The 12,780-nt window shown below is 41.4% G+C and overlaps 1 protein-coding gene across 3 annotated transcripts in view; it reads left to right on the top strand.

Moving 5' to 3' along the window:
* The window catches only part of TPD52 (tumor protein D52), a 106,675-nt gene that overhangs the window by 73,009 nt on the left and 20,886 nt on the right, over positions 1–12,780 (top strand). For all 3 annotated transcript variants that reach the window (XM_036097092.2, XM_078072285.1, XM_078072286.1), the window contains exon 2: positions 8,263–8,378. In XM_036097092.2, coding sequence (XP_035952985.1) covers positions 8,263–8,378 — 116 coding nt within the window. The remainder of the gene's footprint in view (positions 1–8,262; positions 8,379–12,780) is intronic.

Below are 12,780 nucleotides of genomic sequence, written 5' to 3' on the forward strand. Positions count from 1 at the left end.
TATTTTTTTATTTTTATTTTTTTATTTTTAAAGATTTTATTTATTTATTTGAGAGAGAGAATGAGATAGAGAGAGAGAGCATGAGGGGGGAGGGTCAGAGGGAGAAGCAGACTCCCTGCTGACAGCAGGGAGCCCGATGCGGGACTCGATCCCGGGACTCCAGGATCATGACCTGAGCCGAAGGCAGTCGCTTAACCAACTGAGCCACCCAGGCGCCCCTATTTTTTTATTTTATTAAAAAAATTCTTTTTAAGTTTTCTGTCTGTTTTAAATAGAAAAACGTGTGTAGGTGAAAGCAGTGAAGTGAGAGTGAGATATAAAAAGCTCGAGATACAAGGTAGACAGTGAAGGGAGACCGAGTTCTTATCTCTCTAACTCAGCTGTGTACCTTCCTGTAATTGATTTATTCAGAGAGGGCTAATGAGCATCTGTACCAGATACCTCGCTGGGCTAAAGTTGCGGGATCGGAACACAGTGCTAAGGTCAGATGTCGCCCAGCCCAGCAGGCTGTGTTCTTTTTTTTTTAAAGATTTTATTTATTTATTTGACAGAGAGAGACACAGCGAGAGAGGGAACACAAGCAGGGGGAGTGGGAGAGGGAGAAGCAGGCCTCCCGTGGAGCAGGGAGCCCGATGCGGGGCTCGATCCCAGGACCCTGGGATCATGACCTGAGCTGAAGGCAGATGCTTAACGACTGAGCCACCCAGGTGCCCGCAGGCTGTGTACTAAGTACAGTAGATGTTACAGAGTGTTACACCCAGAGCAGGGCCTGGGCACGGGGTCCAGGGAAAGCCTCCAAGAGCAGGAGACACTTAAAACTGATTTATTGAAATGAATGGGATTTGGAAATAAGCAGGGGGTTTCCAGAAGAGAAAATAACATGTGCAAAGACACTTAAAAAAAAAAAAAAAAGAGCATGATTTGGAAAGAGATGGTGGAGGTTGTTGTACAACATTGTGAATGTCGTTCATACCACTGAATTGTATGCTTAAAAATGGGTTAGGATGGCAACTTTTATTTTTTAAATTTTATTTTAATATGTTAATCCCCATACATTATATCATTAGTTTTTGATGTAGTAATCCATGATTCATTGTTTGTGTATAACACCCAGTGCTCCATGCAGAATGTGCCCTCCTCAATACCCATCACCAGGCTAACCCATCCCCCCACCCCCTCCCCTCTGGAACCCTCAGTTTGTTTCTCCCGAGTCCATAGTCTCTCATGGTTCGTCTCCCCCTCCAATTTCCCCCCCTTCATTTTTCCCTTCCTAATATCTTCTTCTTCTTCTTCTTTTTTTTTTTTAACATATAATGTATTATTTGTTTCAGAGGTACAGGTCTGTGATTCAACAGTCTTACACAATTCACAGCGCTCACCATAGCACATACCCTCCCCAATGTCAGGATGGCAACTTTTATGTTGTGTATTTAACCACACAAAAAATAAAATGGGCAAAAAATGTATGGGAGGCACTTTATTTTCCTTTTTGAATTAATACCTTACTTTAAAAAAAAAGCATGTCTTCGTAGGAACTGCAGGTTGGAAGATGTAGTGAGTGTGTTGGGCGGTAAGGGTAGTAGTGGGAGATGGAGTAGGTGGGCTCCACATTGTCAAGAGCAAGAGCTTTACTGGGAAGTGGGAAGCCCTAGAAGGATTTAAGGCAAGGGAGTGCCGTGGTCAGAGTCATACCTTAGAAGTTCACTCTGGTGGCAGGGTAGTGAATGGATTGGAGGGACAGACACCATTAGGGAGCTTTAGGGGCAAGAATCTGAGCAAGAAATTGCAAGAGCCCGAATCAAGGCAGGAGTGGTGAGTTTGGAGGGGAGGCATGAAGTAGATGCCTGGGAGAGTGAGATGAAGCCATATCTCAGGGGTAAGAGAAATCTGGGGAGGTATCACAGGAGAGGAGATTCCAGACCAGGGTTCAGTGCTGATGCCTTGGAGATGTCAAATGACGTCATGATTGACAGCTGTCATGTTGAAGATGCAGAGGAGAGGCGGATGCCAGGTGACCGGGGTTAAAGAGAGACGGGAAATGAGGGGACCTGTGAGCCATGCTTCATGGAAGAGGAGACAGGAATAACTGGGCCGACTTGTAGCACATGGAAAAGTGGGACAATAGCACATCCTTACTGAACATCTACTATCTGCCCACTCTCCCTGTTCATAATTCTTTACACTGTTCTTACAAAAACCTGGAGAGCCAGGTGGTATTGCGTGCGTGTTGTTTTTTAAATATGTAATGTTTTTTTTTGGGGGGGAAGGCTGGTTTCCTAGGGCTGCCATGACAAAGTGCTCCAAATTGAGTGACTTAAAACAACAGATACGTGTTCTGTCTCTGTTCTGGAGGCTGGAAGTCCAAAATGAAGGTGTCAGCGGTGCTCCTTCTGTAGGGAAATCCTTCCTTGCCTCATCCTAGCTCCTGGTGGTTGCTGGCAATCCTGGCGTTCTGTGCCTTGCAGCTGTGTCCCTCCAGTCGGCCTCCATTATCACGGGGAGTGGTCCCCGGGCCTCTGTGTGCCTGTATGTTTCCGTGTTGTTCTCTCTGGGTTTCTGTGTCTAAATTTCCTTCTTCTTATAAGGACACATTGGATTAGGACCCACCTTAAATTACTGTGATTTCATCTTGGCTATATTTGCAAAAACCTGTTTCCAAGTGAAAACACATTTGCAGGTCCTGGGGGTTAGGAAATGAAATGTATCTTTTGGGGGGACACAAGTCAACCTACAGAGCCATCTAATTTCAAAGTTCATGCTTTATCTACTCTTTAAAAAAAGCCCCGACCCCAATGTCCTCATCTTATTGAATAAAGTATTTAAATAACATGATGCAAAATTTTTTCAGATCATTATATGAAAATGGCTAAAAAGTTTTTAAATGATAGTTGTAGAAAGTCTTGAGGAGAAGCAGTTGGTCTTAACTGGGTACAAGGTCAAAGGTGAACCGAAGGGAAATGTTTGGGTGCCTGCTCCAGGGTGCAGTGGCCTGGACTGCATCCATATCACCTGAACAGAAAGGTACTCACCAAAGTCAAAATCATGCCTTAATTTTAATTGTAGGTTCAAAATTTGTATTTAAAAAAGGCTTTTTTGCTGCTTTTTCTGGTTGAAATTTTTGGGAGTATATGTCGAATAGGGGGGTATGCGTGGGAAAGTAAAGAGGAACTTCATTTGAATAAATCTTTAACCAGTAAATCAGTTCAAAAAGAGCATTAACATTTACTCTGTTCTTGGCACCATGAGTACCAAGATGAAAAGACAAGGATGTTGACTTCAGGACTTTATAGTCTGGACTTAGGGACATATTCAAGACTGAAATCTTTTTCCATTCTTCCTTGCTCTTCCCCACCATGCTTGCTCATCACACACATTTCCACTGCAGCCAAAGACCCAAGCATTTCGTTTTCCTCACATTACTAATAAGTTCTCAGAAGTGTAGAGTATTATATTTCATCTCTTCCAAGACACTGTGGATTTTAAGATGTACCGTTATAGTATTTGTTCATTAAGGGGAGAAATTGCTGCAAGTTAAAAGATTAAGAGACATTGCTTTAATTTTACTTAAATTTTTTTATGCTTATTAACATTCTTTTTGGTTTATTCAGACGTATATGTTGATCATAACACTCCTGTGCATATTGTTTAGAGTAAACCAACTTACAGTTTTCCTGAAACACCTTCCCGTGCATTTCCTAACTTACTGGAATTGCTTTGCAACTGGGAATAATCCATGTCTTGCTTTATTTTCCTCCCACACAGTGTTGTGATGCAGACTTTCTTGAAAGAGAGGTCTGTGATGTTCTCAGTCCCTGACACCCATTTTGCAAATTTTGGAGCACATTTACAGTAGGTGACAAACAACTATGCCACAAGGACTGCTTAACCGATTGCCTGTTCAGTGCATCTCGAGTTCAAAGTTGTAAATATAAAGGAAAAAATTGTGTCTTAGGATTGATGGGGCGTGATCCCCCGGTCTCTGTTCATCTTCCCTGTCACTCCCCTGGCAGTGGGACTCTCACCTGGGCACCTAGCCATTTGCCTGTCGGTCAATGGGCTCCAGGTTCTCTCTGCTACGTAACTCTTGAGAGGGGAGACAGGCAAACTCTTTGCACAACTACAGGAATTATGGAGGTGGCTAAAATAGGAACAACCAGAAGGAACAAATTATCCCCAGTTTTCTGTCACTTGGGCTCTACAGTTGTATCCGTGACTTTTTTTTTTAATTCTTTTTTTTTTTTTTTTAAGATTTTATTTATTTGACAGAGACATAGCAAGAGAGGGAACACAAGCAGGGGGACTGGTAGAGGGAGAAGCAGGCTTCCTACGGAGCAGGGAGCCCAATGTGGGGCTTGATCCCAGGACCCTGGGATCATGACCTGAGCTGAAGGCAGACGCTTAACGACTGAGCCACCCAGGCGCATCCGTGACTTTCAGCCAGGAATCCACATGGGTTCTTACACCCTCGGGGGACGTTGGAAGTCCCTCCCCAGCCCTCTGCTTCCAGCTTGCCCTTCGTCCTCCCTGCTCCCTGGAATTTCTCTAAGAAAAACTATTTGTGAAGGAGCAAGAGTTTGGAGTCCGAAAAACCTGCATTTTAATCTCACCTGTGATTCTGGGCAGATTACTAACCTCAGAGGGTCTCTCTTTCCTAGTGGAGATAAATTGTACTCCTTTCATCAGGATGTTTTTTTTCAGAATGAGATAATGTGAATCTCCCTGGTTGGTCGATTAGACCTCAATAAATATTAATCATATGTTGTTCCTCTTTGCCATCTTTTAAAAACAGTTTTCTATCAGATTCTGAGGAGAACTATTAAAATTAATGATCGAATAAGAATTTTTTTGGCGTACTTATGGTTTAAGTAATTATATGTTAAAATGCTCCTGCTTCCCAACTTGTGAATGAGAAGTTAATATTTTTTTTCTCCCCAAAGCCACACTCTGCCTCTACAATAAATATTACACTCTTCCTGAACATAGGGGGAAATTGGATAATATCTAGAAAAACTTCTAGGGCTCCAAGTTTGGAGAAACTATACATTTGGAAGTGAAGAGATTGCTTTTGACCTACTCTGCCAGGTTCTTTTCCTTTGTACAGAGTCTTAATTACTATTGCTTCTAGATCTCTTACAAGTCTGAGCTTCAGCCCCCTACTCTTGTCTTCATTTGTCCTTTGGAGATAATGATTTTAAGCCTATACTTTCAGATCGAGCTGTCTAGGTTCAAAATTGTAACCCCACTATGCATTCAGGTGTGTTACCATGGGCAAGTTGCTTAACCTCTGTAAGCTTCGTTTCCTCGGAACTGGTAGATCTCCGCATCACAGAAGTGGTGGATGTAAATGATACCATGTATTTGGACCACTTAGTTCTGATTTGAATATACATAGAATGCACTCTGTGGTGGTGGCTGTGGTTATTAATAATTTTCCTAAGTCGTGACTGTCATGTTTTGCCAGTGATTTTGGTATCTGCCTTTCTGTTCTTCCTTTGTGTTCTTCATTTTACATCCCCCAACCCTCCGTTTGATTACCCTTAAACAAACCACACCTTAAAATTTGAACGTTGATAATTTGCTGCCACCTACAGGCTAATATGGGAAAAACAGAACCTGTAATTACTAAGTTACTAATGATTCTGAATATAAAATCTCAAGGTCATCTTGGAAGTCCTGAAGCCAACTGTGGACAACTACATGATCCCCTTTTCTGAGAAATTTATGTGCCCTGGTAGCCTAACTAAATACTTGAATAGTATCAGAATCCCCCTAGATTCTTTCTGGAATTGGGCAGCTGTGCAATAAAGTGCTATTAGTAATTAGATATTACATTTTTCTGCTTAAGCAGATTCGCAAACTAGCATTTATTAAAAAGCATGAAAGAGCCTTTGTATTATAAGGCATGGTTTAGCACCAGAGTTTTGTTGGATTTTTTTTTTTTTTTTTTTTTTTTGAGTCCTGTTCTGGTTGGAGACTTAAGTCTGAACAAAACCTTAAAAATAAAATAAAGAATATTTATAATTAACTCTGTTGTGGTTCTTCCTATATTGTCTTATATGATTGCTACCATATACTCCTCTCCCATCCTCAGTCTCATACTCTCTCGTCACATGATCTGGCATAGGGGATGCATTTGCAAGCATACATGGGCCCTTCTCAGTGATTTCTGACAGTACATACCTTATCCACAGTTCAATTTGGCTGGGGTTGGAGTATGAGGTTTCCAGTGGCAGAAACCAGGGCCCAGTAAGGCCTGTGTGCTAAACGACGGGGTTGAATTTTGTCTGGAAAACAACAGGGAACCCACCACTAAAGGATTGTAAGCTGGAGAGTGACATAATCAGATTTCTGTTCTGTCTCTAAGACAGAAGTCTTACTTGGGCAGTCTGAAGATATTTTAGAGGGGGCCTACAGAAGCAATTACTCATTGAGCTTTTCCATCTACCGATTGTACCCGTCACATACTGTCTGTGCATTAGAAGCCTTAATCATATTCTGTTTCCCACTCCGGTTTGTTTTTGAATTGTCTTATTTGTACTACTTTTATTCCTTTAACAGTTCTGTAAACGCCTTTCAGGTAGGCACTGTTTTGGTACTGTTACGCTCATGCTGTTATAATTATTAGGTGCCATTAGCGGTTAATATGCGGTAGACCCCGTAACAGGTGGCTTCGTACCTTTTACACAGTGGGCATACAGGTTGTGTCATGGATTCATATACTTCCTTTGGGTTTGCCGTGGCGCTGGCTGCTTGTCGAACAGCGTGGTTATTCTCCCTCCTGCCTTTCCACCTGCCTGTGAAGTCTGTCTTCCGCTGCCTGGCGTTTTGATCTGGGCGGGATGCCATGTCCCTGCTATGGCTGAACTAGCGCTTCTCAGAAATGGACGTGGGGGTGGTGGGGGTCTGCGATTGCTGTAACGCCCAGTGGCAGAAAGAGGCAAAGAGCAGGAAAAGGAGAGCCCTTTCTCTGGTTCCCTACGCCAAAAATCTGTTGCCAGAGGAGACTGTGAAAACGCAGACCTCTGTGACAGGGGGATGCATGGGCAGGACTATGACTAGGATAAGGCAAGTGAGGCCAGCAGCCACCTGCCTGAGCTGTAAAATTTAAGGGGGCACCCAGATGCTCTGCAGTCAAGACCAATAGTATGTTAATGCAATTTTCAGAAAAATCAAAATGAAAACATGATAAACAAAATACTAAACTTTTAAACAGAGACAAGATCGGGAATGGTACTGTGCAAAGCCGTTTTGGAGCCTGAGGCAGAAGGAAAAGTCATTGATACTGAACCTATTTAAAATTTTGATATTTTGTTCATTATAGATTCTTTGAATTAACTTTGATTTTTTAAAAAAAATTGCATTGAAGTATTAAAATTATTTATATCGAGTTTTTGGTGCCATCTTAAATTTTGCACCCAAGGTTTTGGGGGGTGCTTGTTGACTTCACCCTAGCCTTGTGCGTGGGTGGTTAGGCAGCAGAGAAGAGAGTCGTTGAGGGCCAAATGCCTCCTTGGCCACTCGAGAAGTACCAAGTTCTTCAGGGTGAAGGACTCATGGTGGTTGGCTCTATTCCAGGGGAGTGGCTGTGCCTAGTTGATCTTAAATAATGTGGAAAACTTCTGTGTTGCTGTTGGTCATTTCTGTATACATTACAACTTTTCAGGGTTATCTGGATGAGATACATAGTTTTTTTGTTTTGTTTTGTTTTTGTTTTTTTTAAGCTACGAGAGTTTCCTACCTCCACTAACAATGGAAAGAAATGTAGTACAATTTCTTTTTTTTTTTTTTAATAAAATTTCTGTAGGTATTGAGTTTGTTCAGCTCTTGACTGAGATTAAATGCTGGATTTGATTAGCAGAGGAAGCTAGAGACATTTACAAACCCCTTGTTAGTGTGAATTATTAGTCATGCTGATTTACTAGGGTGTAGCATTTAAAGCCTTGGCAAGATCCCACTCTTGGCCTCTTAACTCTTCTACTTTGCAGTAACTATATTGTGACTGAGCAAAAGAACAAGCTATGCGAATGCTCTCTTTTCTAAATTCATATTTTGGCAGAGTATAATTGGGTGGTTTTTAGTGGTAGCTGAGACTTTTGTTTTGTCCTTTGCAGGAAGAGCCAGGTCATTTGAAGGTACAGAAGGTTGATGTGTGGGTCCAGTCTAATTGGTTTTTATTCTCGCTGGGGTGGGGGAGGAGCCTAAAGGAGAATTTTACTTAGCTTTCATACCTTACCGACTTTTTTTTTTTTAATCCCCAACAAGGTCTGCTGAGAACAGACCCAGTACCCGAGGAAGGAGAAGATGTTGCCGCTACGATCAGTGCCACAGAGACCCTGTCAGAGGAGGAGCAAGAAGAGCTAAGAAGAGAACTTGCAAAGGTAAAGAAGCATTCCTTTTGGAACTTCATGCTTTGCACGTACAATGCCATTTGTGTTTCTAAAGCACATGGTAACATCTCATCCTCTGTTCCAGGGGAGAGAAAGCAACATATATTTACTTGTCCTAGAGGTCTGGAGTGGGGGAGAAGAAATAGAAGAGCGTGATAATCAGTTTCTTTTTATATGAAAAAAGGTATCTAAGGGGTGAAGTGGGTCTGAGAAGTAGGATGTGAAGGAGGAAACGGATGAGAGGAGCCCTAGTGAATATCACCTGAGGGGCTGCACTAGGTCTAATGCACTTGGCTTTTCAGCTGCATCAGTGGCTTTGTTCTCCCCTTTGCTGTGTTGTGGATATAGGTGGGCACTTGGAACCTTCTTTCCCTCCCTTCCTTTCTCTCTTTTTCTTGAAATTAACCATTTAAAAGTGCACAACTCCATGGCAGTGGGCACTTTCAGTCTTCTGCTGCTGTCACCTCTGTGTAGTTTCCATCACACCCAAGGGAGACCCACACTCATTAAACTGGCATCCTCATTCGCCCTTCCCTCATCCCCTGGCAGCAATAACCTGCTTTATGCCTTGTCTCTATGGCTTTACTTACTCTGGATATTTTATTTAAAAGGAATCGTATATGTTACTTTTTGTATGTGGCCTCTTTCACTTGGTGTAGTGTTTTTTTTTTTTTTTTTTTAAAGATTTTATTTATTTATTTGAGAGAGAATGAGAGACAGAGAGCATGAGAGGGAGGAGGGTCAGAGGGAGAAGTAGACTCCCTGCCGAGCAGGGAGCCCGATGCGGGACTCGATCCAGGGACTCCAGGATCATGACCTGAGCTGAAGGCAGTCGCTTAACCAACTGAGCCACCCAGGCGCCCTCACTTGGTGTAGTGTTTTTGAGGTTCATTCTTATAGCATGTATTGTGTATTGGTACTTTACTATGTTTTTTAAAGATTTTATTAATTTATTTGAGAGAGAGCACATGTGCAAACATGATCTAGGGGGAGGGGCAGAAGGGGAGGGAGAGGGACAAGCAGACTCTGTGCTGCACCCGGAGCCCTATGCAGGGCTTGATCCCACGACCCTGAGATCATGACCTGAGCCTAAATCAAAAGCTGGATGGATGCTCAACCGACCGAGCAACCCAGGAGCCCCTGGTACTTTATTATTTCTTAGGGTTGAATGATAGTCCATTATATGTATCTATCATATTTTGTTTATCTGTGTGTTGATGTTTGGGTGGTTTCTACATTTTTACTGTTGTAGATACTGAGCTAGGAACATTTGTATAAAAAAAGTATTTGTTTGAATACCTATTTTTAGTTCCTTTGGGTATATACCTAGAACTGGAATTGCTGCACCAAATGGTAATTCCATGTTTAACTTTTTTGGGGAACCACCAAACTATTTCCCAGAGCAAGGACACCATTTTTCATCCCAGTCAGCAATTTCTCTACATATTTGCCAACATTTGTTATTTTCTGTCTTTCTGATTATGACCATCCTAGTGAGTGTTAAGTGGTATGTCATTATAGTTTTGATTTGTATTTCCCTAATGACCAGTGATATTGAGCCTTCACGTGCTTATTAGCCATTGTCGTCTTCTTTAGAGAAATGTCTATTCAAAGCCTTTGCCCAGTTTTTCTTTTAATTGTTTTATTTTTTTTTATTTTTTATTTTATTTTTTTTTTATTTTTATTTTTTTTAATTTATTTATTTGAGAGAGAGAGAATGAGAGAGAGCAAGCACATGAGAGGGGGGAGGGTCAGAGGGAGAAGCAGACTCCCTGCCGAGCAGGGAGCCCGATGCGGGACTCGATCCAGGGACTCCAGGATCATGACCTGAGCCGAAGGCAGTCGCTTAACCAACTGAGCCACCCAGGCGCCCTGTTTATTTTTTTTTAAAGATTTTATTTATTTATTTTGACAGAGAGAGAGAGACAGTGAGAGAGGGAACAGAAGCAGGGGGAGTGGGAGAGGGGGAAGCAGGCCTCCCCCTGAGCAGAGAGCCTGACATGGGCTCAATTCCAGGACCCTGGGATCATGATGTGAGCCAAAGGCAGATGCTTAACGACTGAGCCACCCAGGCGCCCCTTCTTTTAATTGTTTTTGTTTGTTTTCTGTTGTTGTTGTTCTTGTTGAGATATAAGAGCTCTTTACATATTCTGGATATTAGACCCTTATCAGATACATGATTAGCAAATATTCTATTCTGTATGTTGTTTTTTCACTTTCTTCATAGTGTCTTAATGCATGTAAGTTTTAAGTTTTGATGAAATCTAATTTTTCTTTAGTTGCTGGTGCTCTTCGTGTTATATCCAAGAATCCCATTTCCAAAGCTCAGAGCATGAAGATTTACCCCTATGTTTTCTTCTAAGATTTTTAGCTCTTATATTTAAGCCTTTGATCTATTTCAAGTTAATTTTTATTTATGGTTTGTGGTAGAGGTCCAGCTTTTTTCTTTTGCATGTAAATATTTAGTTTTCCCAGTGCCCTTTGTTGAAGATACTACCTTCAATGAATGCTCTTGGCATCCTTGTGAAAAATCAATTGCCATTGATGTAAAGGTTTACTTCTGGACCTACAGTTCTATTACATTCATCTCTGTGTTTATCCTTCTGAGAGTACCACAGCATTTTGATTACCATAGCTTTGTAGTAATTTTGAAATTTATTCTTTTTCAAAATTGTTATTTAGGGTCCTTTGCAATTTCTTACGAATTTTGGAATCTACTTTTCTACCCACGAAATGTGCCCTTGGGATTTTGATAAGGCTTTTATTGAATCTGTAGGTTGATGTAGGGGAGTATTAGCATCTTAGCAATATGAAGTCTTCCAATCATTGAACATGGAATATCTTTCCATTTATTTAAGATGTCTTTAATTTTGCTTTTAGCTGTGTTTTGTAGTTTTCAGTGTACAAGTCTTATATTTCCTTACATTTATTCCTAAGTATTTTATCCATATGTTATGGATACTAGATCCTTATCAGATATATTCTTTGTGCTTTAAAGGTCATTCTTTTATATATATATATTTTTCCTATTTTTAAAATACGTATATTTTATATGTATAATATGTAATATGTATGTTGAATTAAAGAATGACAGCTCTGATGTGTTGAGCTGGGTATGTTGGCTGCACGATCTAACCAACACAGGTGGGGAATGCACTGGCTCCTGTATTGTTCAGTAAGATTTTTTTTTTTTTTTTTTAAAGATTTTATTTATTTATTTGACAGAGAGAGACACAGCGAGAGAGGGAACACAAGCAGGGGGAGTGGGAGAGGGAGAAGCAGATTCCCCGCAGAGCAGGGAGCCCGATGTGGGACTCCATCCCAGGACCCTGGGATCATGACCTGAGCCGAAGGCAGTCGCTTAACGACTGAGCCACCCAGGCGCCCTGTATTGTTCAGTAAGATTTATAGTGGTCTTTCTCTTCATCTGTCATTAGGGAAAGGAAACTTCAGGGAAGTGTCAAGGGGTATTTATCTTTTAAGTCTGTTCTTTGGAGTATATGAAAAGTTGGAGTTGGGATAGAGAAGGAGATAATGGAAAGCTAATAGTGTGCAAAGAGAATTAGCCAGTAAACTGAGAAGTGGAGCCTGAAGACCTGGGCTTGAAATTCTGCTTCCTACATTATTAGTTTGAAGACTTAGGGCAAATCATTTAATTTACTTGATTTTGAACCTCATTCATTCATTATTGCCTTTTTCTTTTCATATTCCACTTAAATGTGACTTCCAAAACTGGTACAGAATGAGAGGTCCTGTCTGACAAGCACAGAGGGTTATTTTTGTACTGGACCTACCTTCTAATTAATGCCCTCTTAAAAACTGTTTGTTGGGGCGCCTGGGTGGCTCAGTTGGTTAAGCGTCTGCCTTTGGCTCAGGTCATGATCCCAGGGTCCTGGAATCGGGCTCCACATCAGGCCCTGCATCAGGCCCCGCATCATCCAGTTCCCTGCTCAGCTGGGAGCCTGCTTCTCCCTCTCCCTCTGCCCCTCCCCTCTGCTTGTGCACACTCTCTCTCTCTCTCCCTCTCCCTCTCTCTCTCTCTGTCTCTCTCATGCTCTCAAATAAATAAAAAAATCTTAAAAAAAAAAACAACTATGTTAGTTTTGCTAGCCACTTCACATTTGATTTATTCTTCTCTCCTTTTGTTGAGTACTATTTTTCTTCATTTTGTGTTCTGTAAAGATTTAATCAGCAGTGAAAACAGTTTATTTAACAACGCTATATGTTGTTTTTATTTATTTTATTTTTTTTTAATTATTTATTCGGGGAGGGAAGGAGCAGAGAGAGAGGGACAAGCAAACTCTTGTCAACGTTGGGGCTCGATATCAGGACCCTGAGATCATGCATGACCTAAGCCGAAACCAAGAGTTGGACACTTAACCGACTGAGCCAA

The sequence above is a fragment of the Halichoerus grypus genome, chromosome 5, assembly GCF_964656455.1.
Source record: "Halichoerus grypus chromosome 5, mHalGry1.hap1.1, whole genome shotgun sequence".
In the NCBI taxonomy this organism is placed as follows: domain Eukaryota; kingdom Metazoa; phylum Chordata; class Mammalia; order Carnivora; family Phocidae; genus Halichoerus; species Halichoerus grypus.